The sequence below is a fragment of the Pseudorca crassidens genome, chromosome 20 (genome assembly GCF_039906515.1).
Source record: "Pseudorca crassidens isolate mPseCra1 chromosome 20, mPseCra1.hap1, whole genome shotgun sequence".
NCBI lineage: Eukaryota > Metazoa > Chordata > Mammalia > Artiodactyla > Delphinidae > Pseudorca > Pseudorca crassidens.
The window spans coordinates 50,388,433-50,412,486 of record NC_090315.1 but is presented as its reverse complement, the minus strand read 5'-3'; the positions used below and the strand labels follow the sequence as shown (position 1 = coordinate 50,412,486).

Below are 24,054 nucleotides of genomic sequence, written 5' to 3'. Positions count from 1 at the left end.
CATTCTGTGTGTGAACTTGAGTCTCATTTCCCCCATCTCTGTGAAAAAGGGGATAGGGCTGGGTAACTGCCAGCTCTCTCCGCTCTGAGCTCCAGAGGGGACCTCAGTGAAGGCAGCCATCCTCCCGCCCCGGCGAAGGCACAGAAGTGAAGATGCGAGCAGTTTTATTTGGGTTTTACACACATGGGGGCTGGGGCGGGGCAGAGGCTCAGTTGGCCTCCAGAACTTCGAGAACCCAGGGAATAAACTTGGTGACCCGGGTGTACACGCCTGGAGAGAACGGGCCACACCGGCCGCTGCCCCAGGACACGATGCCCACCAGGGTCCAGGCTCCATCCTTCTGGCAGACCAGGGGGCCACCAGAGTCACCCTGCAGGAGGAGATAGGACTTGTATTCAAGCCTGAAAGGGAGTACCAGGGCCCTGGTGTGCCCTGACCTGGCAAGTCCAGGGGTGCAGACAAAGCACAAGTGGGGGCCCAGTGGTTGTGCACAGGAGACTCAGATCTGCTCAGATGGCAGCCCCAGCCCTGCCACCTACTCCTGGAGGGCCTGGGGCAGGTGGCTTATCCTCTCAGCCTCCCCATCAGTTGTAAAACAGGCTGAAGCGTCCAGCTCGTGGGGTTGGTGTGAGATTAAATACGCCCGGGAAGCCCCACACCACACCTGGCCAGAGCCGGCCCTCACCAGGGGCATCTGGTCCAGCCCTTCACTGGGGCACTGGGCAGGGCATGAAGTTAGACAGGTCATGGCAGAGAGGAGTGGGCCTCCTGGCCTGGCCAGGGGAGGCACGGGCAGTGAGGGCGGGCAGGGTGGCGGAGCCAGGCCGTACCATGCAGGAGGAGATGCCGCTGGCGCCCGCACAGATCATCACGTCGGTGATCTTGCTGCCCCAGTACTTCTTGCAGTCGGCGTTGGACAGGATGGGCAGGGTCGCCTGCTGCAGCTTGTCGGGGATCTTGTGGGCTGGAAGGACAGAGGGCGTGGGGTCAGGGCCCCTCATGCCACCAGCCCGCCCCTGGGGAGAAGAGACCAGGGGCCGCCTGAGCCCCGCCCTCCCCCTGCAAGGTCCCAGTCTTCCTCCATCGCGATGATCGTGGACACCGAGCTTCGAACCTTCCCTGACACCTTCAGGGAGTCTGGGACGCGGCTCCTCTGCGATCCCACACCAGGCAGCGGGGACTGTGCTTCCAGCAGCTGCTGCAACAGGTCCTGCCTCAGAGCCCTGTGCGCCCTGGGCCCTGGCGGCCACTGTGTGTGGGTGGAGGGGCCGTCCTCCCCCCCCAGGGAAGGGGATGCACGTCCTTCTGACCGGGGACACCGGAGGGGACCCCCGAGGGAGCACCTCCCTCCTGCTGCCCTTTCCCGGCTGCTTCTGTCCTGTTACGGGACCAGCCGGGGGCCGTGGCCGGGGCAGAAGAACTCAGGACACCGAGGAAGAACCTGCGGATCGAGCAGCGCTGGGGGGGCCGGTGGGGGGCACCTGGGCGCTCAGGCCCGAACCCGACCAGGACACTGGACTCTGAGCCCAGACTTCAGGGGTGCTGGACGCACCGCCCTCCTCAGTCTGGAGGGAAATCCGGGCTGTCCCTCTCCTTGCAGGTGAGAGGGGGCGAGACTTGCTGGTACTTAGGTGTTTCTTCAGAAACTGTTTACGTATATATTATTAACCCTCATTTTTATTCATGTTTGGTAGGGTTTTCATTAAGAGGGTTTTAAGTAAAGAAATGGAAGATTTATTGACTGTTGCAATTTATGATTGTGTTTGGAATTTAGACCAAAATACAGAATGAGTCTCACTCCTGAAAAGTCCTCAGGGCACTCACCGTTGTACCGGGTCTTGCCCCAGCCCGTGGTGGTGCACAGGGAGCCCGCAGGGAAGCTGGCGTTGGCGCTGGGCAGGCACACGGCGGACACGGTCCTGGAGAGGCTCACGGGCGTGGCCAGCTTCAGCAGGGCGATGTCGTTTTGGACCGTGCGCAGGTCCCACAGTGGGTGTTCAAAGACCTGTGTGGAAAGGGTGGGGGCTTGGTGGGCCACAGAGGGATGACTTGGGAGATTTTAGGGACACACAGACCTGCAGACTGGGAGGGGCCGGCGGTGCTAAAGGGGCAGAGTGTTGAGAAGGGAACCCAGATGAGGCTGAACAGACCAAATCTCTGGGGTGCTGGGGAGATGGCATGTGACGTATTTTGCGTTTTTCTACAATGAGCAAAGCTTATAATCAGAAACAACCTTCAGCGTTTGTAAAGGAGCTTTATTATGTGGGAAAGAGAAGAGAGCTCGGACTGGAGGGGTGCCAGTGGGGTGAGGCCTGAGCCGCCGGCCGGGGTCGCCTGCCCACTCCCCCCCTGCCCTCCTTTTCCTTTGTGCCCCAGGGGCCCACCCTCCTGGCTGCCCGCCCGGCCGTCCGTACCTCAGCGATTCTCAGCACCTGAACAGCCTCCTCCTCGGAGCCGTGATCAGATACCCCGGCCACCACGAGGTGACTCTTCCTGGAGAGAAAGGAGGTGGCAGACGGAGCTCAGGCTTACGGCCACCTCCTCAGAGGAGCGCCCGGAGAGCGTGCCAGGCAGGGTGAGCCCCGGCTGGGCCACTGAACCGTGTGGTGACCTTGGAGCCTCAGTTTCCCCATCTGTACAGTGAAGGCAGAGGCCCAGGCCAGCTGCCCCGGACCAAGCTGGGGTCTGGGGAGGTGGGGCGCTAGGGCTGGGGTTTTCTGCTGACTGTGGCTCTGCCTGCAGCCTGGGGACAGAGCAGCTTCTGCCAGACTCTTTCCCACTTGCTGGCAGCGCCCGGTTGGAGTTAGGGGCGAGTGAAGGTGGTCTCTTCAGGCAGGTGAGGTGGGGGCCCCTCCTGCCCCAGCCCAGGCCTCACCTGACCCCGCAGTGGGCGGCGGTGACCACCCAGTCCGCACTGATGAGGGAGCCCCCGCAGAAGTGGAAGCCGGAGCTAGTCTGCGGAGACCGGGGGGGTGGGGGGAGGGAGAGTCAGCCTTGCCTCTCCTGCCTGAGCCCTCTCTGTCTAACCTGCCCCTCCCCAGACTCCCCCTCACCTGCAGGGACACCTGCCAGGGCCAGGAGCCGGGGACAGCGTCCTCCCCGTTGACGATCCTGGACAGGCCGCTCAGCACAGGGTCGATGGTGGGGACCCCGCAGCCTGAGGGACAAGGACAGTGCGGCTGGTCAGTGGGTGGTGCCCCAAGGGGGTCAGGGGAAGACTCAGCACTTCCAGGCCTCTGTGGCACCCTGGCACTCAGAGTTTTGTCCGCTGCAAGGAATTCAGCCCCCCACCGGTCCAGCTGACAGCTGCCCTTAGAAGGTGCCCTTGTGGACGGTCCCCGAGGCTGAGGGTATCTGGAGTCGGGGCCCAGGCTCCCCAGCCTGCTCTGTGCCCTGAGGGGAGTGTCCATGCCACTCTGAGCCCAGGATTCTGTCCTGGGGGCTGGGATGTCCTGCTTGAGTCCTGGGGGTTCTCATGGCCTCTGAGTCTGCCGGGGGAGCAGGTTTGGGTGAGGTTGTTACCCCAGTTGGGGGGGCACACACGCAGGAGGCTGTCCAGATCCCGAGGGTGGAGGTGCAGGGCAAGATGGATGGACCTGGGAGACGTTCTCGAGGCAGCATTCACACAGCTTGGTGGCACGTTTGGAGGGTGGAGGAGCCCAGACCACCCCAGCTTCTGAGTGAATGGAGGAGACCAAATTAGGCAGGGCCCACGGGACCTCCAGGCAGCGGAGGGCGCTCCAGGAGCGCCCAGTGGAGGAGTGGGGGGCTGGGCAGAGCAGTCCAAGGAGGCTCAGGGGGCAGCTGCAGGGGCAGGTGGCAGGGGTGTTAGAGGTACGAGGACTAGGGCCCTCCTGTTCCCTGCCTCTGGGTGGGGGGGGGTCAGGGGGTGGGCGAGGCTCGGCCTGGGGCTGCCGGGGCTGCCTGAGCCTCGCGCTTACCGAAGCTGCTGCCAAAGAGGAAGAAGCCAAGGACAACCCAGAGAAGGGCCATGGCGCGCGACTCAGCAGGTGAGATGGGGCCTGCCCGAGGGACCGCCCAATATATTCCCTCAAGCCTCCAATCTTAGCCTGCCTCGCCATCCCCTCCTTATCATGAGACCTTGGGCCGAGAAGCACCTGGCTCCAGCGCGGGCCTGAGCCCTTGGGGGCCACTCCTGGGAAGGTTTCCTGGAATCACAGGTGTGTGGGCAGGCCCCGGGCACACAGAGCCGGGGGCAGATGGTGAGGACCCCGAAGTTGGAGGTGGGAGCATGAGGTGAGAGGTGGGGGTCACGGTCCCCCTTTATCTGCCTGTGCCCTTCCTGGCCACTCTTGGGAGGTGGACTAAGGAGGGGCCCTCCTGGACACCCCCGGACACCTGGCTCAGTGAAGGTCCAAATTCAGGAGCAGAGTGGACTCCCAGAAGCCCCAAAACAGGTCACAGACACCATCAGCACGTCTTCCACTGGTTTATTGAGGCTTTGTGGAAGCAAGGTCAGCAGGGAGGCCAGGGTGAAGCCTGGTCGTCAGTTGGCTGCCAGGATGTGCTGCACCCAGGGGATGAGTTCAGTGACGCGGGCATACACGCCGGGGCTGGCGGTGGAGCAGGTGCCGCTGCCCCAGGACACGATGCCCACCAGGGTCCAGGCTCCATCCTTCTGGCAGACCAGGGGGCCACCAGAGTCGCCCTGCAGGACAGGGAGGAGGGGGCTTGGGTCTGGCGGCCCAGGTGGCCTGGCCCAGAGGCCACTGAACGTTGTTCCCAGAGCCCAGTCCCAGGCCTGATAGCCAGTAGAAGCTCAGAACATGCATATGAGAAGGATTATGAAAGAAACTTCAGCAGCTCTTGTGGTTTGTGCCCCTGGAAGTCTGGGCTACCCCCTGGGGTGGGGTCCTATAACAGAGGCTCAATAGAGCAGGTTTCACTGATAGGAGGAAAGCATGGGTGGTGCTGGCCGTGGGGCTACTGTGAGGGAGGAAGGGCTGCCAGACCCCTTCTGGAGCCCTTTTGGGCCACCATGCTCTGCTGCCCAGGCTGTGCACTGCACAATTCCAGGAGGTGCCATTACTCAGACTTTAATATTAGTGGAATCTTGCAATATGGTAGCTCTGAGACCAGAGCCCCTTGCTCTGGTACCTCTCTGCTGAGGTCACTGATGACCCTCCAGGAGCCCTGTCTTCCCAACTACTCAGGCAGGAATGCCCAGGGAGAGAGTGGCAGGCCCTAGAAAGAGGTCTGCCTGCTACTTCCATTTCTTCTCTCTTTGCCCAAGCCCTTGGCCTGGGCTTTGGCCTGAACCCACCCCAGGCTGGGAGGGAAGGGAGCCTAGGAGGCCATACCATGCAGGAGGACACGCCGCTGGCGCCGGCGCAGACCATGCTCTTGGTGATCTTGCTGCCCCAGTATTTCTTGCAGTCGGTGTTGGACAGGAGGGGCAGAGTCGCCTGCTGCAGCCTGTCGGGGGTGTTGGCATCTGGAAGGGCAGGGTGGGTGGTTAGTGACTGCTGCCCCTACCTCCCACCTGGCCAGCCAGTGGTCTCTCATCACTCACTGGTGTGTTTGGTCAGGCCCCAGCCAGTCGTGGCGCACAGCATCCCGGCGGGGAAGTCATCGTTAGCGCTGGGCAGGCACACGGCGGACACGGTCTTGGAGAAGCGCGCAGGCGTGGCCAGCTTCAGCAGGGTGATGTCGTTGCTGTTGGTGAACGGGTTGTACCTGCGGTTCTTGAAAACCTGTGGGGCAGGGCCAGACAGCTGCCTTTGGGGTCTGGGAAGAAGCCGACCGGGGCAGAACCTGGCGCCAGGCTACCCCTCACGGCCTCAGTGCTCCTCCGTCGACAATGGCCTGTTCAACTCGGCAGCTCCTTCCATGGCCCCAGGAGCCCGAGGCCCAGGCCCAAGGTGCAGACCTTCCCCTCATGGAGCCTTGCATACCCTGCTTTCTGCTTTGCCCCATCATGATGGGGTATTGGGGTGACCGGGAGGAGCTGGGGCCCTGGGGGTTAGCCTGGGCTGCACACTCCCGAGGGTCCACCCTGCCTGGGGTCACACCTGGACCCTGGGGGCTGCCATACGTTGGCAATCTTCAACACCTGGATGTCCTCGGCGTCTGAGCCCTGGTCAAACTCCCCGGCCACGACCAGGTGGGATGTTCTGGAGAGGGCCAGAGAAAGGAGTGGTTCCTGCCATGAGGGGGCATTTGGGATGCAGGGTGCTGATGTGTGTGAGGGCACGCGTGTGCACGCGTAATGCGCATGCGTGTCTTTGTGCGTCTGCACACACGGCTGTGGTGTCGATCAGAGATGGAAGCTCAGAATCTCAGCTGGGCCTACAGCCCGCCATGTGTTTTCCCAGGGGCCCCAGGTCACTGGAAGGACCTGGCTTTGCCACACATTTCCAAATAAGAAACTGGGAAATGAAGGCGTTAAAGGGCAAGTCCTCAGTGCTGGAGGAAACCACCCCAAGGGGTTTCTTGGGGACCCCGGGCTCTCACCTGACACTGCAGTGGGCGGCGGTGACCACCCAGTCCTCGCTGATGAGGGAGCCCCCGCAGAAGTGGAAGCCGGTGCTGTCCTGGAGGAAGATGGGGAGGGTCAGCCCCGCCCAGACACCAGCAAAACCAATCTGGGCAGCAGCGCCCAGCTGGGCTGATATCCCAGTGCATCCCCCTACTCGTGTGCAGAATTGCCCCCTCACCTGCAGGGACACCTGCCAGGGCCAGGAGCCGGGGACAGCCTCCTCCCCGTTGACGATCCTGGAGAGGCCGCTCAGCACAGGGTCGATGGCAGGGACCCCGCAGCCTGAGGGTGGAAGTATGGAGCGAGGGGTGGAGGCCAAGGTCCCACCCAGGACTCACCACCCCAGGAATACTCCGGGGACAATTCAGGCTGACATGTGCTCCAGCCCAGACAAGCCCAACAGGCTGAGCTTGAGGTGGTGGCAGGGCCAAAGCCTGGGCTGGGAGGCCCTATCACTGCCTACCTCAACCACTCTGAGTCTCAGTTTTCCCACCAGCAAAATGGGGATCTTACAGTTGGCTAACCTCACAGAGTTGGTATAATAAGGATGAAAGATGCTTTGTCTTAGTAGACAAAGCAGGCAAAGCAGGAACTTGCTCAGTTCCTGGCACACAGTGAACAAAAGTGGAAAAGTTTAAAAAGGCTGGTTCAAGGGCATGAAAGGGCTGATGGGGGCCAAGCCACACTTGCTCATCATCTGAGCCTGCTTGGGAGCCACCAACTCTTCACAGAGCTTTCTGTCCCTCTGGAATTGCTGCCCCTCCTTGCACACGATGCGAGGCCCCAGGAAGGTCCACCTCCACCCCGGGGGCCTCACACTGGCTGGTCTGGTCCAGTCCTCCCAGCATCCTCATTGTAGAGATGGAGCTGGTGAGGCTCAGAGAGGGAGAAAGACTCGCTCGGGCTCACACCACCACACACAACTGAACTGGGAGCAGGGACCCCGCTGCTCCTTGCTGGCCTTGGGGTTGGTGGGGCCAGCACCCCTTCCAGCAGTTGGTGGAAGGGTAGGCAGCCTTCCCGGCCTCTGCCTGCCCTGGTGCTCACCAAAGGCTGTGCCCAGGAGGGCGCAGCAGGAGAGAAGCCAGAGGAAGGTCATGGTGCCGCAGTCAGGGAGGTGTAGGACGCCTGCCTGGAGGGCTCCCCATTATATCCCTGTGCACCAGGCTGTTATCTGAAGACCTTGAGGTGATAATCCCTTTCCTGGGCATGTGTCCCAGTGGGCAGGATATGCCAGAGCAGGGCTGGCATCAGGGCCTGGGATGGCAGCAGCTGGGGCCAGGATCTAGGGCAAAGTTGGGGCCAAACAAGGCAGCCCTCCACCCACAGCTAAGGGGAAGGGGACATTCAGGTTTCCTCCTCCAGGCCCTACCGCTAGAGGGGCCCTGCGGGCAGCAGCCAGGCCTGGGCTGGATTTGAGCCCCAGCCAAGTCTCTCATGGTCTGGAGGACCTTGGACAAGTAATTTAGTTGGTCTGCAGTTGTTCAAAACCCCATGGGCAGTGTGGTCAAGTAGGGGGAGGGGCAGGGACCAAAGCATGGTGAGGGCACAGGGGACCAGTGGGCTGAGGATGCTCCCCTAGTCTTAGGATGGCCAAGAAGGCTCAGTGGCTCAGTTCAATATCAGGGGCAGTCACGTGGGCTGGTTCAGAGGGCAAGCCGCCCACTGCCCGTTCACGCGGAGTCAGGCTCCTCCACCCAGGCATCCTGCCCTTGGAATTGAGTACATGGCATTCAGGTGCAGGACTGGGCCCAGGGCCAGCCAGGGGGCCTCTGCTATCATCCCAGCAAGAGCTTCTGGAGGCTACACCAGGCGGGAAAGCAGGGGGCAAGGAGGCCTGTTTTGGGTGGGCAGCAGGGCCCTTTCCCAGCAACTGGGAAACTGGGGAGGGGGAAGTTTGAAGGTGAGGCTACCAGGCACAGGGCAAGTACCCCAAAACACATAGGTAAAACGATATCTTACGGCTATTTTTTTTTTTTTGCGGTATGTGGGCCTCTCACTGCTGTGGCCTCTCCCGTTGCGGAGCACAGGCTCCAGACGCGCAGGCCCAGCGGCCATGGCTCACGGGCCCAGCTGCTCCGCGGCATGTGGGATCCTCCCGGACCGGGGCACGAACCCATGTCCCCTGCATCGGCAGGCGGACTCTCAACCACTGCGCCACCAGGGAAGCCCACTTATGGCTATTTTTAATTTCCATTGCATTGATGATTGTTGTGTGGTGGGTCACAGGTTTCAGCACAAAACAGCTGTGGGGCCTTGGGCAAGTTACCCTCTCTGATCCCATTTCTAAATATGTAAAATGGGGATCCTTAGAGCAAGGGTCCCGCTTTATGAAAGGGCACAGTCCATACTGAGTGTGCTGGGACCAGGCCTAACACAGTCCACGCTGGTCAGACCTAGTACTTCTTCTTGACTTGCCTGTGGGGTCCCTTTGTGCTTTCTAGAAGACTGCCAATAACAGGGAGGGATGGCCACAGTGCATTAGGTGGGAAAGCAGGGCACGAAACAGGATGCAGAGTGTGGCACCATCTGTGTGAAACCCACCACTTGTGCAATTCCATCCATCCCATCAACCAGCGCTTACCAGGCCCCTGCTGGAACAGAACAAACGAAAGAAACACAAATTCCTGACTTACAAGCTTAGGTGGGAAAGGGGTGGGGAGTTGATGGAAAAGAGTTAAAAATAAAAAAAAAGTAGGGGGCTTCCCTGGTGGCGCAGTGGTTGAGAGTCCGCCTGCTGATGCAGGGGACACGGGTTCGTGCCCCGGTCCGGGAAGATCCCACATGCCGCGGAGCGGCTGGGCCCGTGAGCCATGGCCGTTGAGCTTGCACGTCTGGAGCCTGTGCTCCGCAACGGGAGAGGCTACAACAGTGAGAGGCCCGCGTACCGCAAAAAAAAAAAAAAAAGTAAAATATACATTACTACCAGCTAAGGAGTTATCATTATCATTGTTATTATTATTATTAATACCAAGGCAGGAGGGCCTCACTCCGAAGGGGACATTAAGTTGCTACCCAAGAGTTTGCCAAGCTATCTGGGGGGAGACGGTGTCCAGGGAGAGGGCACAGGGAGGGCAAAGGCCTGGTGGAGGGAGCCTGGGTGGCACCAAGAGCCGAGAGGACACGAGGCAGGGCGGAGAGGCCAAGGGTCCGACAGAGGAGGGCCCTGGTGAAGGTACAGGGCTGTCCCGAGTGTCTGCCAAGATGCGAGGTGGCAGCCGCCGGGCCTGAGTGGGGGAGGGGCGTGGCCGGTGAGGGAGGGCACGCGGCGGCTCGAACCCACCCGTGGCTGTGGCCTTGGGAGCCGACAGCTGGCCCGAGTCCTGCCCGCCCAGCACCCCCTGCTCACGGTTGCCAGAGACCTGGGAACTCGCGCAGCTGCGGGTGGGGGCGGGGAAGGCGGCCCCCGCAGGTGCTCGACTCCTGCTGGGGGCGGGGCCAAAGCTGACTGCGGCCGGGCGCGCGGACCTCCACCCGCCCCGCCCCCTCGCCTGGCGTTTCGACCAGAGAGACTGCGCACTCCGCAGAACGCCCGACCCCGAGGAAGAACGCTTAAGCTCAGAGTGTTAGGTGCCCCCCATTCTCCAAAACGCCGGGCCCTGAACTTCCTGCCTCTGGGCCTTTGCCCGCTCTGTTCGCTCCCTTTAGAAGGTCCACCGCCCTTCCGGCCCCGGCCCCGGCCGTGAGCGCCTCCTTGTAGGCAGCAGTTCAGCCTTGGTTATGGCTGACCAGCGGCAAAGCCGGCGTCAGTCAGAGGCCATGGATGAGTCGATAGATCCCTGGACCCAGAAGTTGTTTAGCCAATCAAGTTTACAGTAAAGAGCATTTTCCTGGGTTCACTTTGTCGCTGATACTTTTCTCTCCCATCCTCGGGTTTGGAACCCTGCCTCATCTCTAGACGCCTGGAGCCCAGCCATCTCTGCTCATGCAAACTCCCAGGGAGAAGGTACAGCCTTGTTCGCGGGTTGTCTGCCACGTCAGAAAACCTTCACTCTGCACCTGTTACCTCGTTGCAGGTATGTGGCGTCTAGTGTGTTTAATGGGCAGTGCTGAAATCAGCCCACGAACAGGTGTAAATCAAAGAAAGTCACTCAGGAGATGACCCAATGCACGGGGACCCTCATGGGGTCGGCTCTCTCCCAGGCAGCCTGGGTTTGGGGAAAGAGCTTTGCTTGGAGTAGGGGGCCCTAATCCACTCCCTGCCCAGCCACCTCCTGGGATTTGGCCTTGGGAGTGGTGGTGTGTCAGGGTTCCAGGTCCTGACTGGGCGGCGGGGCAGTGCACATGCGTCCCTCCAGGACCCGCATCTCTGAGACTGTGCCATCTTCTTCGAGGCAGGAACTCAGAAGTCAGTTTTCTTAGATGAAGGAGCTACTCCTCTTGAAGTCGTGCCACTGAGGGGGTCAAATCCCAACCCTCTGTTTTACTAAAAATAAGATATATTGAAAGTATAATTTACACATGGTGAAATGCACAGATCTTAAGTGAAGAGACGGATAAATTTTGACATATACATACCATAGTGTAACAAACGCCACAACCACCATATAAAGTATCATCACCCCCACCATACAGTATGCTGTCTTTGTGTCTGGATTCTTTCACTCCACCAGATGGTTTTGCGATTCACTTGTGTTCCTGCGTGTATCCCCAGTGTGTTCCTTCTTATTGCTGAGTGGTGTTTCACTTCATAAGCACACCACACTTTGTGCACCCATTCTCCGGCTAGGACATTTGGGCTGTTACCCCTCCCCCACCCCACTCCCTTTTTTTTTTTTTTTTGCGGAACGCGGGCCTCTCACTGTTGTGGCCTCTCCCGTTGCGGAGCACAGGCTCCGGACGCGCAGGCTCAGCGGCCATGGCTCACGGGCCTAGCCGCTCCGCGGCATGTGGGATCTTCCCGGACCGGGGCACGAACCCGTGTCCCCTGTATCGGCAGGCGGACTCTCAACCACTGCGCCACCAGGGAAGCCCCCCGCTCCCTTTTTGCTCCTTGTAATGAAGTGATTCTCAGCCCTAAACATAGGCAGGCAAGAAATGTAGGTTTCTTTTTTTTCTATTAGAGAATGAAATTTGAATTTCGATCCTTTATTCTGCCAGGAGTCTCACTGGAGAGTCTAACAAAGAGACTGTTTCTAAAGGTGTGGCCAGGGTTTAGGGAAACCATAAGGAGGTGCAGGTCAGCTTAGGGCTAGGGTCAGTGGGCCTGGAAACGCAAGAGTGGTTACCTGGCCCCTGGGGAGGGCGATATGCAAGGGGGAGGCCGCCAACAGGAGCTTGGCCTTTGTGGCAATCAGTGAAGACCACCCCAATGAGAACGAGTAGAGGCTGTTCATTCGGAGCTTGCTATAGCCTGGCAGTCAGGCAGCATCACTTTTCCATTCCCACCAGTAATGTATGAGGATTCCAATTTCTCCACAACCTTGCCAAAACTTATTTTCCATTTAAAAAAGTATAGGTGTGAAGGGATACCTCACTGTTTTTTTTTCAATTTTCAAAATTGTGCTAAAATACATATAATATAAAATTTACCATCTTAGTCATTTTAAGTGGACAGCTCGGAATGTACTAAGTGCATTCATATTGTTGTGCAGCCATCACCGCCATCCATCTCCAGAACTCTTTTTTAATTGAAGTGCAGTTGACGTACAATATTGTATGTCACAGGTGTACAATATAGTGAGTCACATTTTTTAAAGGTTATACTCCATTTATAGTTATTGTAAAATATTGGTTGTATTTCTCATGTTGTACAATGTGTCCTTGTAGCTTTTTTGTTTTTTCTTCCCCCCGACCTCCCTGCCACGGCATGGGGGGAGGGTCTTAGTTCCCCTGACCAAGGATTGAACCTGTGCCCCCTGCAGTGGGAGCGAGGAGTCTTAACCACTGGACCAGCAGGGAAATCCCCCATGGAACTTATTTTATACATAATAGTTTGTACCTCTTAATCCTCTACCCCTATATTGCCCCTCCCCCCAGAACTCTTCTCATCTTGCAAAACTGAAACTCTATATCCGTTAATCTATAACTCTCCTACCCCCAGCCCCAGGCAACTAGCATTGAATTGACTATCCTCAGTACCTGGTATAAGTGGAACCATACGGTATTTGTCTTTTTGTGATTAGCTTATTTCACTTGGCATAATGTCCTCCAGGTTCATCCATGATGTAACATATGTCAGAATTTTCTTTCTTTTTGGGTCTGAATAATACCGCATTGTTTATGTATATATTGTTTATATATACCACATTTGGTTTATTCATTCATTGGTCAATGGATACTTGGGTTGCTTCCTCTTTTTAGCTACTGTAAATAATACTGCTATAAATATGGGTGTACAAATATCTTTTTGTAATATTTATTTAATTTTTTAAGTGAAGTAGACTTGATTTACAATGTTGTGTTAATTTTGCTGTACAGCAAAGCGACTCAGTTATACACATATGTACATTCTTTTTTTAAAATTAATGAATTAATTAATTTATGGCTGCGTTGGGTCTTTGTTGCTGCACACGGGCTTTCTCTAGTTGTGGCGAGCTGTGGCTGCTCTTCGTTGCAGTGCACGGGCTTCTCATTGTGGTGGCTTCTCTTGTTGCGGAGCACGGGCTCTAGGCACGCGGGCTTCAGTAGTTGTGGCATGCGGGCTCAGTAGCTGTGGCTCGTGGGCTCTAGAGCGCAGGCTCAGTAGTTGTGGCGCACGGGCTTAGTTGCTGTGTGGCATGTGGGATCTTCCCGGACCAGGGCTCAAACCCATGTCCCCTGCACTGGCAGGCGGATTCTTAACCACTGTGCCACCAGGGAAATCCCTATACATTCTTTTTTTATATTCTTTCCATTATGGTTTATCCCAGGATATTGAATATAGTTCCCTGTGTTATACAGTAGGACCTTGTTGTTTATCCATTCTATATGTAATAGTTTGCATTTACTAACCCCAAACTCCCACTCCATCCCTCCCCCATCCCCTCCCCCTCCCCCTTGGCAACCACAAGTCTGTTCTCTATGTCTGTGAGTCTGCTTCTCTTTTGTAGATAGGTTCATTTGTGGCATATTTTAGATTCCACGTATAAGTGATAGCATATGGTAGTTATTTGTCTTTCTCTTTCTGACTTATTTCACTTAGTATGATAATCTCTAGCTGCATCCATGTTACTGCAAGTGGAATTATTTTGTTCTTTTTTATGGCTGAGCAATATTCCATCGTATATATGTACCACATCTTCTTTATCCATTCATCTGTCAGTGGACATTTAGGTTGTTTCCATGTCTTGGCTATCGTGAATAGTGCTGCTATAAACAAGAGGTGCATATATCGTTTTGAATTATAGTTTTGTCCGGATATATGACCAGGAGTTGGATTGCTGGATCATATGGAAATTTTATTTTTAGTTTTCTGAGGAACCTCCATACTGTTCTCCATAGTGGCTGCACCAATTTACATTCTCACCAACAGCATAGGAGGGTTCCCTTTTCTCTACACCCTCTCCAGCATTTGTTATTTGTAGACTTTTTAATAATGGCCATTCTGACCAGTGTGAGGTGGTACCTCATTGTAGTTTTGATTTGCATTTCTCTAATAATTATCGATGTTGTGCATCTTTTTTTTTTTTTTTTTTTTTGCGGTACACTCGGGCCTCTCGCTGTTGCGGCCTCTCCCGTTGCGGAGCACAGGCTCCGGACGCGCAGGCTCAGCGGCCATGGCTCACGGGCCCAGCCGCTCTGCGGCATGTGGGATCTTCCTGGACCAGGGGACGAACCCGTGTCCCCTGCATCGGCAGGCGGACTCTCAACCGCTGCGCCACCAGGGAAGCCCGATGTTGTGCATCTTTTCATATGCCTATTGGCCATCTGGATGTCTTCTTTGGAGAAATGTCTCCCTCCAGCCCCAGGCAACTAGCATTGAATTTGGCTGTTCTAAGTACCTGATGTAAGTGGGATCATACAGTATTTGATTTTTTGTGATTAGCTTATTTCACTTGGCATAATGTCCTCCAGGTTCATCCATGATGTAGCATATGTCAGAATTTTCTTCCTTTTTGGGTCTGAATAATATTTCATTGTGTGTGTGTATGTGTGTGTGTGTGTGTGTGTGTGTGTGTGTGTGTGTGTGTGTATATATATATATATATATATATACCACATTTTGTTTATTCATTCATCAGTCAATCGACACTTGGGTTGCTTCCATGTTTTAGCTACTGTAAATAGTGTTGCTATGAACATGGGGGTACAAATATCATTTTGAGACCCTGCTTTTAATTCTTTTGAGTATATACCCAGTAGTGGAATTGTGGGATCATATGGTAAATCTATTTTTAATTTTTTTTTTTTTTTTTTTGCGGTACGCGGGCCTCTCACTGTTGTGGCCTCTCCCGTTGCGGAGCACAGGCTCCGGACGCGCAGGCTCAGCGGCCATGGCTCACGGGCCCAGCCGCTCCGCGGCATGTGGGATCTTCCCGGACCGGGGCACGAACCCGTGTCCCCTGCATCGGCAGGCGGACTCTCAACCACTGTGCCGCCAGGGAAGCCCTATTTTGAATTTTTTGAGGAATTACCATATTGTTTTCCACAGTGGCTGCACCATTTTACATTCTCATCAACAGTGCACAAGGGTTCCAATATCTCCACATTCTCTCCAATTCTTATTAATTTGTTTTTTTTCTTTTTTGTTGTTTATATTAACCATCCTAATGAGTGTGAATTGATACCGCGCTGTGGTTTTGATTTGCATTTCCCTAAAGACTGGTGATTTTTGATCACTTTTTTATGTGCTCATTGGCCATCTGTATGACTCCTCAATATTTATAATCACCACTGATGCTGTAGGAACTTAGTGCCCCAGCCACATGACCGCCAGGGCCTGTTTCCACCTGCACTTCAGCCTCTGCCGCCTCCCATGTTAATTTGAGTAATTGTGATGCCACTGCGTGCCATGGGCCACCAGGTCTCATCTTCCCCGGCAAAGTTGTCCATGGACCACTCCAGTGTGTGAGCTAACCAATCCCAGAATCCCATGTTCAGTGGTCCTGGGGCCACGGTTACTGTATCAGTCATGGTCGTGCCTGAGAAAAGGTGGCACGTTCAAACTGGGTTATTTGAGGAAAGTTTGAATAAAGGGAATTTTTACAAAGGTGTGGGCAGGGTTTAGGGAACCAACAAAGGATGGTGAGGTGCACAGGGTTCTAGCAACAATGGGGACACACCTAGAGCTGAAGGGACACAGCGGGAGTAGTTGTGGAACCCAGCAAGGGTGGCTGAGCAGACAGAGCCACCTGAAAGGAGCCGAGCTATCCGTGGCCTCTGCAGAGGGAGACAGCCAGCCCACAGCAGCCTCCCAGGGAGGGAACCCAGAGAATAAATACCCGACTTCTCTCTCCTCCCCCGTCTCCGGCTCTGACCCCAACAGGAAGCCTGAGAGCCTGGAAGTTGTTCTGCAGTCTCGTCCCTGAGGGTCAGTCTTGCTGTAGGCCAGCAAGGTGGAGAAGGATGGAGAGTGGATCTGAAGGGGAAAACGGAAGACATCCACAGCCATTCTTACAGCTATTCTGTATCACTTCAGATGCTGTTAGTAATAGAGCAGGTGGCTAACAGTGGCTAAACAACAGTCGTTTGCTTTTCTCACACAGCAGGGATCTGGAGGTGTGCAGTTGTAGCCTTTCGCTCAGCACTGGGCGATGGTGTGGTTCTGGTCAGGGTCTTTCTTCTCTGGTCTCAAGATGGCGGCCAGCCCCGCCTCCCCTCAGGACTCAGCCCAAGTGCAGGAGAAGGGCTGGGCTTCTCCTCACCTCTCTGCCTCCACGGGATTATGTTCATCAGAGCTCTCCCCCCGCCGCCCCCAGAGCTGGGGTGGTGTGACGCTCCCCGGGAACCCTCCACGGGGACAAGAAGGGGGAGATGGCTCTAGGTGAGTGGCAAAGGCTGTCCCTCCTTGTGACGGGATGGTCACCCTGCTCCCAGGGAGTACTCACCTCGTGGTCTGGTTTGAACGAGGGGATGGGTGGAGCAAAAAGGGATCCTTCAAAGTAAGAAACACACCAGCCAATGTGCACAAATCTCTGTGGGCCAGGGAAACGCTCCCGCCCCTGCGACATACCCTCCAAGGCCATATCCCTCCTGTACTCTGCTCGCCAAGAGTTTACTCTCCCAACAGACCTCAAGAGCCAGTGGCCTCAGGCTGCTTCCGTTTCCTGCTCTGGAAAAGTCCTCGAGGCGAGGAAAATACAAATGTCTTTTCTACCGGCTTGGAATGAGTGAAGGAAAAACAAAACGAAACAGCAAATGTTAATATTTACATAAATTACCTTGGCCTGGAATTCAATATGGATTCCTTATGCTCAAAGCCAGGGCTGACATCCCTGGCCTGAACCCAGTCTGTTAAAATATCACAAAGCTTCAGACCCGGTTACCAAGCAGCTGCTGGCCCCAGTCTGTTTGCCCCCTGAAATTTGGCTGTCTCCGCCCTCCCCCAGAGAACAGGGTTCGGGGCCTCCGCGGGCCAGTCCCTGCCGAAGCCACTGTTCTCCCTGGTCAGAGCTTCTGCTCAACAGTGGTTAAATAGTTTGAACATCCCCCTGCAGAGAACACACGACTCTAAAACAAAATTAAATTTACAGCTCCAAAACAAAACTAAAGTTACAACTCAGAGACAAAACTTCAAAACTAATCAAGTCCAAATCAAGACCTGTGACATTGTCCTGTTTGCTCTGACCCACTTCTCCCTAGATGACCATGACCCTGTGGCCGCAGAGCCCCGGAGGCCTTGGAAGCAGGTGCAGTTCACCCAGTCAGCATATTTTCCTTCTCAAACCGGCTCAGCAGTGAGGCCCAGGCTGGATTGTCCAGGGCAGCAGCTTTCCAGACCCTCTCCAGGTTTCTCAGACTCATCCTGTTCTTTTCTTGTTTGTTTCCTGTCTGTGTCTCTCACTGGGGTCTTGGACCCATGAGGGCAGGGGTGCCCTGTGCTCTGTTCCCGTGGGTGCTCCAGTGTCCAGATCAGGCGCTGTCCCAGGGGAGAGAAGGAACTTGTGCCCATGGTGCTGACAAGTCTTCTGGCCTCCACTTACGGCAAACGCATCACTGGTGTATTACCTACATCTGTCCTCTTCTCGTTGTTCTGTGACAATTAAAATCGTTTTTCTGTTTTCTCCATGTGTCATTTGATGGTGTGAAATCAAAGCCCCATTTTATATGAAACTCAAGCGTTATGTGGTGACCAGTTCCTTAAGTTGAGAATGATGACAGGAGAAGAGAATTCGGGTGAGCTCAGCGGCAGATAAGGGACAGGCAGTCAGCATGTTTGCCAGCCTGTGACCCACCCACAGCCACCCATGGGGGCGATTCCTTCATGCCTACATGTGTCCTCATGCAGGCTCTGAAGCTGCTTGGCTGGGCTGGTTTCAAGGTGACCCTCTGGATGACACGGCATCTCTGTATGATACTACACTTCAAAAAACATTATTTATTTATTTGCCGCGCCGCGAGGCATGTAGGATCACAGCGTGTGGGATCTTAGCTCCCCGACCAGGGATCGAACCCGTGCCCCCTGCAGTGGAAGCACGGAGTCCTAACCACTGGGCCACCAGGGAAGTCCCATCCTGAATCTCACATTGAAAACCCTCTTCGATGGGAACGCGAGGCCCCCCAGTGATGACCAGCTGGGATTCTTTGGACCCCACGGTGGGGTTGCCTGTACTGAGGAGCTGGGAATCCTCCCTGGTGCACTGGGTGTGGCAGAGCCCCCGGCCCTGCGTTCTGGTTGCAGAGCTGGGCTATGCAGGGCCTGAGCTCCCAGCCTGGACACTGGCCTTGCCCGCAGTGTCCTGGGGATGCCAGGCGTTGCCAAGTTTCCTGGGTGACATTGTGCCAGGGCAGCTGCCCTTTTTCCAGGGGCTGGGTGTCCCCAGCTGAGAGCCAGTACAGGCTTCGAAGGGGGCTCGTCCCCCCCACCCCCGTCCCGCTTATCGCCCAAGGTTCCTGGATAACAGGAGGGTGGCTCTCAGGCCTCTCTGGCTGGGCTGGGCCTGTGGGGTCGCAGGGGATATAAAAGGAGCCGCTGGGGCAGGTGCCCCATATCTCCCTGACGGTAGCAGCATGGCCTTTCTCTGGCTCCTCTCCTCCTTCGCCCTCCTGGGGGCCGCCTTCGGTGAGTGCTGGGGCTAGGGGCGCCAGCCAGGTCTGGGAGGGGGCTGAGGAGTAGTTCCCTGAGCCCCTAATGGCACCGCAGCCAGGCCCCATCAGAGGCTGGAGGGGCTCTGTCCGGAGCAACCTGGGGGCCTGGCCAAGAGGGAGATCTGAGCCCCCTTCCCTGCTCCCTTGGGCCTCACACCCCGATAGGCAATCGAGCCTGCAGGGAGGAGAGGGGTCCTTCTGGAGCTTTCTGAGCCCTCACACCCTGCACTGGAAGGGTGGAAAAGGCCAGTCTGGGCCGCACCGAGATCTGAGGCCCCAGAAGTGGCTCAAGTTGGGGAGCTGTGGGCAGAGAAGGGTGTGGTAGCAAGAGCCCTCCCACGGCCTCCACCTGGGGTTTTTATTTACTCTTCTGGGCACTTGCTAAGCGTTTCATTTTCTATTAAAAAAAGATGAAATAGTGAAAAATACAAAAAATAATATGACATCCATGTACCTTCCATTGGGATTTAGCGAATGTTATCTTTTTCCAGGTTTGCTTCAGGTATTTCTTTTTAAAACATAAAACAGATTCAGCTAGAGTCCCCTCTCCTCCTCGGAAGGTGACCCCTATTCTGAGCTCACTGCGTGTCACTTCTGTGGGGGTTTTACAAATTTACTACACATTCGTAAGTCCATCAACACAGTGTAACATTTGTAAGAACTTACATGAACTGTGTTATCCGCCACATCAGGTTTATAACATGCCTTTTCCCACCCGGGTGGTTTTAGATTTAACCCGGTTCGTATGAAGACCCAGCTCGTTGACTTTAATCGCTGTAAAACACTCGGCTGTGTGAATACGTCACAGCTGATGTTCTAATCTTCTTGCTATTACAAAAAAGTGGATTATGTTGATGACATGTTTGGGTGATAACAACCTTCAGTGAGTGGCTGGTGCATCCCCCCGTCCCCAGGGGCGGGATGCCGGTCCGGGCATGCGGCAAGGCCTGCATGACCCCCGGGTGGCCTGGCTGGTCGTAAGGGCTGTACCTGCCCAACTTTCTTTACTGTCGCCAAATTGTAAAACCTGTACGCAGGTGCCGAGAACTCACCTGGTCCTGACACAGCAAATGCGTCAGGGACACATTAAGTACACGTGACTTTTCTCATTGTTTTGTGACAATTCAGGTCCTTTGTTTTCAGTTTCCTCAACGTGTCCTTTTACGGCATCAAAGAATCAAAGTCCCGTTGTATTAAATAATTAACTAAAACTTTATACAATGAAGAGTTCCTGAAATCTCTGGGACTAGTGAATTCAGTGTAAAACATACCCCATCAGCTGTCGGAATTCTGGGTCCCCCAGGGGCTGGGGTTATCAGATTTGAATTCCATACCCCCCAGGCCCCACCAGTCTAATGGGTGAGCTTTGACTTGTGAGGTGAGATTGTTTGCTCCCCAGTGTACTGAGGAAAATGAGCATCGGGGATTCAGTGACTGCTCTGAGGCTTCACAGCAAGGAAGGGTGAGGCCTAGGAGTCCAGGCAGGGTAGTCCGATTACTCAGCCTGTTTTCTGCTCTTTCAGGCAGGGTGGCCCTGGGTGGGAGCAGCCCTGTTCCTCTGCATCCCTGGATGGGACACTGGGGTCAGCAGGCTGTATGTGGGGATCCTTGAGTCCACAGGTGGAAGGCACCAGGAGAAGTTTTTTGGAGGAGGGGGGAGTGTGGCAGAGGGTCCTGAGTCAGCCTGGGCAGCTGAGCTACAAACCAGGATTTCTGCAGACTGGCTCCGGGTCTCAAACCTTCTTCCTCGTCCCCTCGCCCTCCTCAGGCTGCGGGGTCCCTGCCATCGACCCTGTGCTGAGTGGCCTGTCCAGGATCGTCAACGGGGAGGAGGCTGTCCCCGGCTCCTGGCCCTGGCAGGTGTCCCTGCAGGTGAGGGGGGAATTCTGCACACGAGTAGGGGGATGCACTGGGATATCAGCCCAGCTGGGGGCTGCTGCCCAGATTGGTTTTGCTGGTGTCCGGGCAGGGCTAACCCTCCGATCTTCCTCTAGGACAGCACCGGCTTCCACTTCTGCGGGGGCTCCCTCATCAGCGAGGACTGGGTGGTCACCGCTGCCCACTGCGGGGTCAAGTGAGGGCCCGGGCTCAGGGTTCTGCTTCGGGCTCCAGTCTGGGGTGGGGGAGGGGAGTAGGGCACGTTTTCAGTCCTCAACCCCCATGTGATTCCCCCAGAACCTCTGACCTGGTGGTGGCCGGGGAGTTTGACCAGGGCTCAGACGCCGAGAACATCCAGGTCCTGAAGATTGCCAAGGTACGCCCAGGCCCTGCTGGGCCGCCCCGGGATCAGCCGCGGGGCTGGAGGCAGGGGCAGGGGGACGAAGACCCTTCGGCCGCTTGAGAGACAGGAGCCAAGCGCAGATGAGGCCGGTCTCAGGATTCTCATTCCGGGCTCCGATGGGTCTGTTTCCGCTGAATGGATTGCCAGGAAAGGAGCTGGTCTCCTTGAAACCTGGAGATCCCCGACTTAACCCAGGGCCTTACCTCGTCTTTCTGGGCCCCACCCGCAGGTTTTCAAGAACCCCAAGTTCAACATGTTCACCGTTCGTAACGACATCACCCTGCTGAAGCTGGCCACGCCCGCGCGCTTCTGCGAGACCGTGTCCGCCGTGTGCCTGCCCAGCGCCAACGACGACTTCCCCCCCGGGACGCTGTGCGCCACCACGGGCTGGGGCAAGACCAAGCACAACGGTGAGCGGGCCGTGGCCTTTCCATCCACGAGGCGTGTCCGGGGTAGGGGCGGCCTGAGCCGCAGGAGTCTCCAGGTGGGACACATGTGGCTCTTTTAAAAATGTTTTAGTCTAAATTCCTATACAGTCATCAATCTTTCCATTTCTTTATTTAAAACGCTCTCAATTAAAAGGCTACCAGACATGAATAAAAATGAGGGTTAATAATATATACATAAACAGTTTCTGAAGAAACACCTAAGTACCAGCAAGTCTCGCCCCCTCTCACCTGCAAGGAGAGGGACAGCCCGGATTTCCCTCCAGACTGAGGAGGGCGGTGCGTCCAGCGCCCCTGAAGTCTGGGCCCGGAGTCCAGTGTCCTGGTCGGGTTCAGGCCTGAGCGCCCAGGTGCCCCCCACCGGCCCCCCACCGCCCCCCCAGCACTGCTCCATCCGCAGGTTCTTCCTCGGTGTCCTGAGTTCTTCTGCCCCGGCCACGGCCCCCGGCTGGTCCCGTAACAGGACAGAAGCAGCCGGGAAAGGGCAGCAGGAGGGAGGTGCTCCCTCGGGGGTCCCTTCCGGTGTCCCCGGTCAGAAGGACGTGCATCCCCTTCCCTGGGGGCGAAGGACGGCCCCTCCACCCACACACAGTGGCCGCCAGGGCCCAGGGCGCGCGGGGCTCCGAGGCAGGACCTGTTGCAGCAGCTGCTGGAAGCACAGTCCCCGCTGCCTGGTGTGGAATCGCAGAGGAGCCGCGTCCCAGACTCCCTGAAGGTGTCAGAGAAGGTTCGAAGCTCGGTGTCCACGATCATCGCGATGGAGGAAGACTGGGACCTTGCAGGGGGAGGGCGGGGCTCAGGCGGCCCCTGGTCTCTTCTCCCCAGGGGCGGGCTGGTGGCATGAGGGGCCCTGACCCCACGCCCTCTGTCCTTCCAGCCCACAAGATCCCCGACAAGCTGCAGCAGGCGACCCTGCCCATCCTGTCCAACGCCGACTGCAAGAAGTACTGGGGCAGGAAGATCACCGACGTGATGATCTGTGCGGGCGCCAGCGGCGTCTCCTCCTGCATGGTACAGCCTGGCTCCGCCACCCTGCCCGCCCTCACTGCCCGTGCCTCCCCTGGCCAGGCCAGGAGGCCCACTCCTCTCTGCCATGACCTGTCTAACTTCATGCCCTGCCCAGTGCCCCAGTGAAGGGCTGGACCAGATGCCCCTGGTGAGGGCCGGCTCTGGCCAGGTGTGGTGTGGGGCTTCCCGGGCGTATTTAATCTCACACCAACCCCACGAGCTGGACGCTTCAGCCTGTTTTACAGCTGATGGGGAGGCTGAGAGGATAAGCCACCTGCCCCAGGCCCTCCAGGAGTAGGTGGCAGGGCTGGGGCTGCCATCTGAGCAGATCTGAGTCTCTTGTGCACAACCACTGGGCCCCCACTTGTGCTTTGTCTGCACCCCTGGACTTGCCAGGTCAGGGCACACCAGGGCCCTGGTACTCCCTTTCAGGCTTGAATACAAGTCCTATCTCCTCCTGCAGGGCGACTCTGGTGGCCCCCTGGTCTGCCAGAAGGATGGAGCCTGGACCCTGGTGGGCATTGTGTCCTGGGGCAGCGGCACTTGTTCCACATCAACACCTGCTGTGTACGCCCGTGTTACTGCACTCATCCCCTGGGTACAGCAGATCCTGGCCGCCAACTGAGCCCAGGGCTCCTGCCATCCCAACCCTGAGGGTCCCCAATAAAAGCATCTGTCTGCACATGTCTCTCTGTGTGGCCTGGGCGACGTGGGGCTGCAGTGGTCCCTGTCACCCACTAAGGGGAGGTGTTACTGCTCCCTTTCCAGGCTGCCAGTACCCCAGCAACCCCCCTCTCAGGAAGCTGAGTCTTTGTATCTCATCCTCCCTGCTCAGGACTCCATCCTGGGGTAGAGCCCAGGGACTAATTGCTGGAGGCAGCTTGGCCCATGGAGCTTTCTGGAAGGCAGGAGTCTCGGCCAGGCTGTGCAGTCCCCGGAGATGGGCATTGGGAAGGCAGGGTGGGACTGTGGAGATGGTCTTTCTATCCTCCTTGGTTCTTCACTGCACATTTCTGTAAGACCCATTTATCCCGACGATTCCTGTACTCTCTGTCATAGATGGGCCTGGAGCAGGCATCTATTGCCCCCAAAGCACTGGGTTTAGGGGAGAAGCAGACAGAATTACAACAGTTCATTTCCCATTTTATCCTCCCACAGTCAGACCTATAGCCTCCGCCATCAGTCACGGCACTACGTGTCGGTCACGCACAACCCCGGTTCACATCATCCTCTCCCAGGTCCCATATCTTGATGTTTCTTTCCCTCTGGAGTTTCTACAAGGCTAGTCTTTGGGAAGGCAGCTGGTAGTCCACACTCACCGGGCATCTGGGAAGGAATGGCATTGGCCTCCCTGCTGCATTTCCCTTTCAGTATTCTTCCTAATATCTTTCCCTTCCTGGTGGAATTTTAGGTGTTCTGATAGTGGGTCATAATATGTTGAAATTAAGGTTACACATACCATTTAATTACTAAGGACACGGAAGAAAGCCCCCAGATAGCGGAACCTGATTTGGAGAATGAACATGTGAAAGGGAGAAAAGAAAAATGAGAGAGAAGCGTTGGGCAGAGGAGTGGAGTCACAAAGTAAAGTGTTTAAAATATTATTTAAAGCCCAGTGTTTTAAGGAACACTGGAGGTTTGGGGTGGGGGAA

The 24,054-nt window shown here is 56.2% G+C and overlaps 3 protein-coding genes across 3 annotated transcripts; 1 reads left to right on the top strand and 2 right to left on the bottom strand.

The window, feature by feature from the left end:
- Window positions 1-204: 204 nt before the first annotated feature.
- Window positions 205-3,993, bottom strand: LOC137214532 (chymotrypsinogen B-like). Its single transcript, XM_067718414.1, has 7 exons — window positions 3,942-3,993; window positions 3,054-3,157; window positions 2,876-2,955; window positions 2,415-2,493; window positions 1,825-2,005; window positions 831-964; window positions 205-370 (listed from the first exon to the last, which is right to left on the bottom strand). Exons 1-7 carry the CDS (start codon window positions 3,991-3,993, stop codon window positions 209-211), a joined length of 792 nt encoding a protein of 263 aa, XP_067574515.1. The 3' UTR covers window positions 205-208.
- Window positions 3,994-4,465: 472 nt separating this feature from the next.
- LOC137214531 (chymotrypsinogen 2-like) lies at window positions 4,466-10,366 on the bottom strand. The gene is made up of 8 exons (XM_067718413.1): window positions 10,340-10,366; window positions 9,849-10,050; window positions 6,678-6,781; window positions 6,475-6,554; window positions 6,056-6,134; window positions 5,534-5,714; window positions 5,322-5,455; window positions 4,466-4,669 (listed from the first exon to the last, which is right to left on the bottom strand). Exons 1-8 carry the CDS (start codon window positions 10,364-10,366, stop codon window positions 4,508-4,510), a joined length of 969 nt encoding a protein of 322 aa, XP_067574514.1. The 3' UTR covers window positions 4,466-4,507.
- Window positions 9,925-23,084, top strand: LOC137214472 (chymotrypsinogen B). The gene is made up of 7 exons (XM_067718318.1): window positions 9,925-10,515; window positions 20,436-20,539; window positions 20,662-20,741; window positions 20,843-20,921; window positions 21,178-21,358; window positions 22,272-22,405; window positions 22,866-23,084. Exons 1-7 carry the CDS (start codon window positions 10,425-10,427, stop codon window positions 23,025-23,027), a joined length of 831 nt encoding a protein of 276 aa, XP_067574419.1. The 5' UTR covers window positions 9,925-10,424; the 3' UTR covers window positions 23,028-23,084.
- Window positions 23,085-24,054: the final 970 nt, after the last annotated feature.

Bases quoted from the DNA above. Each gene is read 5' to 3' on its own strand.
- LOC137214472 (XM_067718318.1), top strand. From the start codon at position 10,425: ATGCAAACTCCCAGGGAGAAGGTACAGCCTTGTTCGCGGGTTGTCTGC. The intron at 20,922-21,177 runs GTACGCCCAGGC...CCCCACCCGCAG, and splicing joins AGGTCCTGAAGATTGCCAAG to GTTTTCAAGAACCCCAAGTT. The intron at 22,406-22,865 runs GTACAGCCTGGC...CTCCTCCTGCAG, and splicing joins GCGGCGTCTCCTCCTGCATG to GGCGACTCTGGTGGCCCCCT.
- LOC137214531 (XM_067718413.1), bottom strand. From the start codon at position 10,366: ATGGGAGAGAAAAGTATCAGCGACAAA. The intron at 6,782-9,848 runs GTGAGCAGGGGG...TTCCACCCTCAG, and splicing joins TTCCCAGGTCTCTGGCAACC to GCTGCGGGGTCCCTGCCATC. The intron at 4,670-5,321 runs GTATGGCCTCCT...CCTGTCCTGCAG, and splicing joins GCGGCGTGTCCTCCTGCATG to GGCGACTCTGGTGGCCCCCT.
- LOC137214532 (XM_067718414.1), bottom strand. From the start codon at position 3,993: ATGGCCCTTCTCTGGGTTGTCCTTGGCTTCTTCCTCTTTGGCAGCAGC. The intron at 2,006-2,414 runs GTACGGACGGCC...CTTTCCACACAG, and splicing joins AGGTGCTGAGAATCGCTGAG to GTCTTTGAACACCCACTGTG. The intron at 371-830 runs GTACGGCCTGGC...CTCCTCCTGCAG, and splicing joins GCGGCATCTCCTCCTGCATG to GGTGACTCTGGTGGCCCCCT.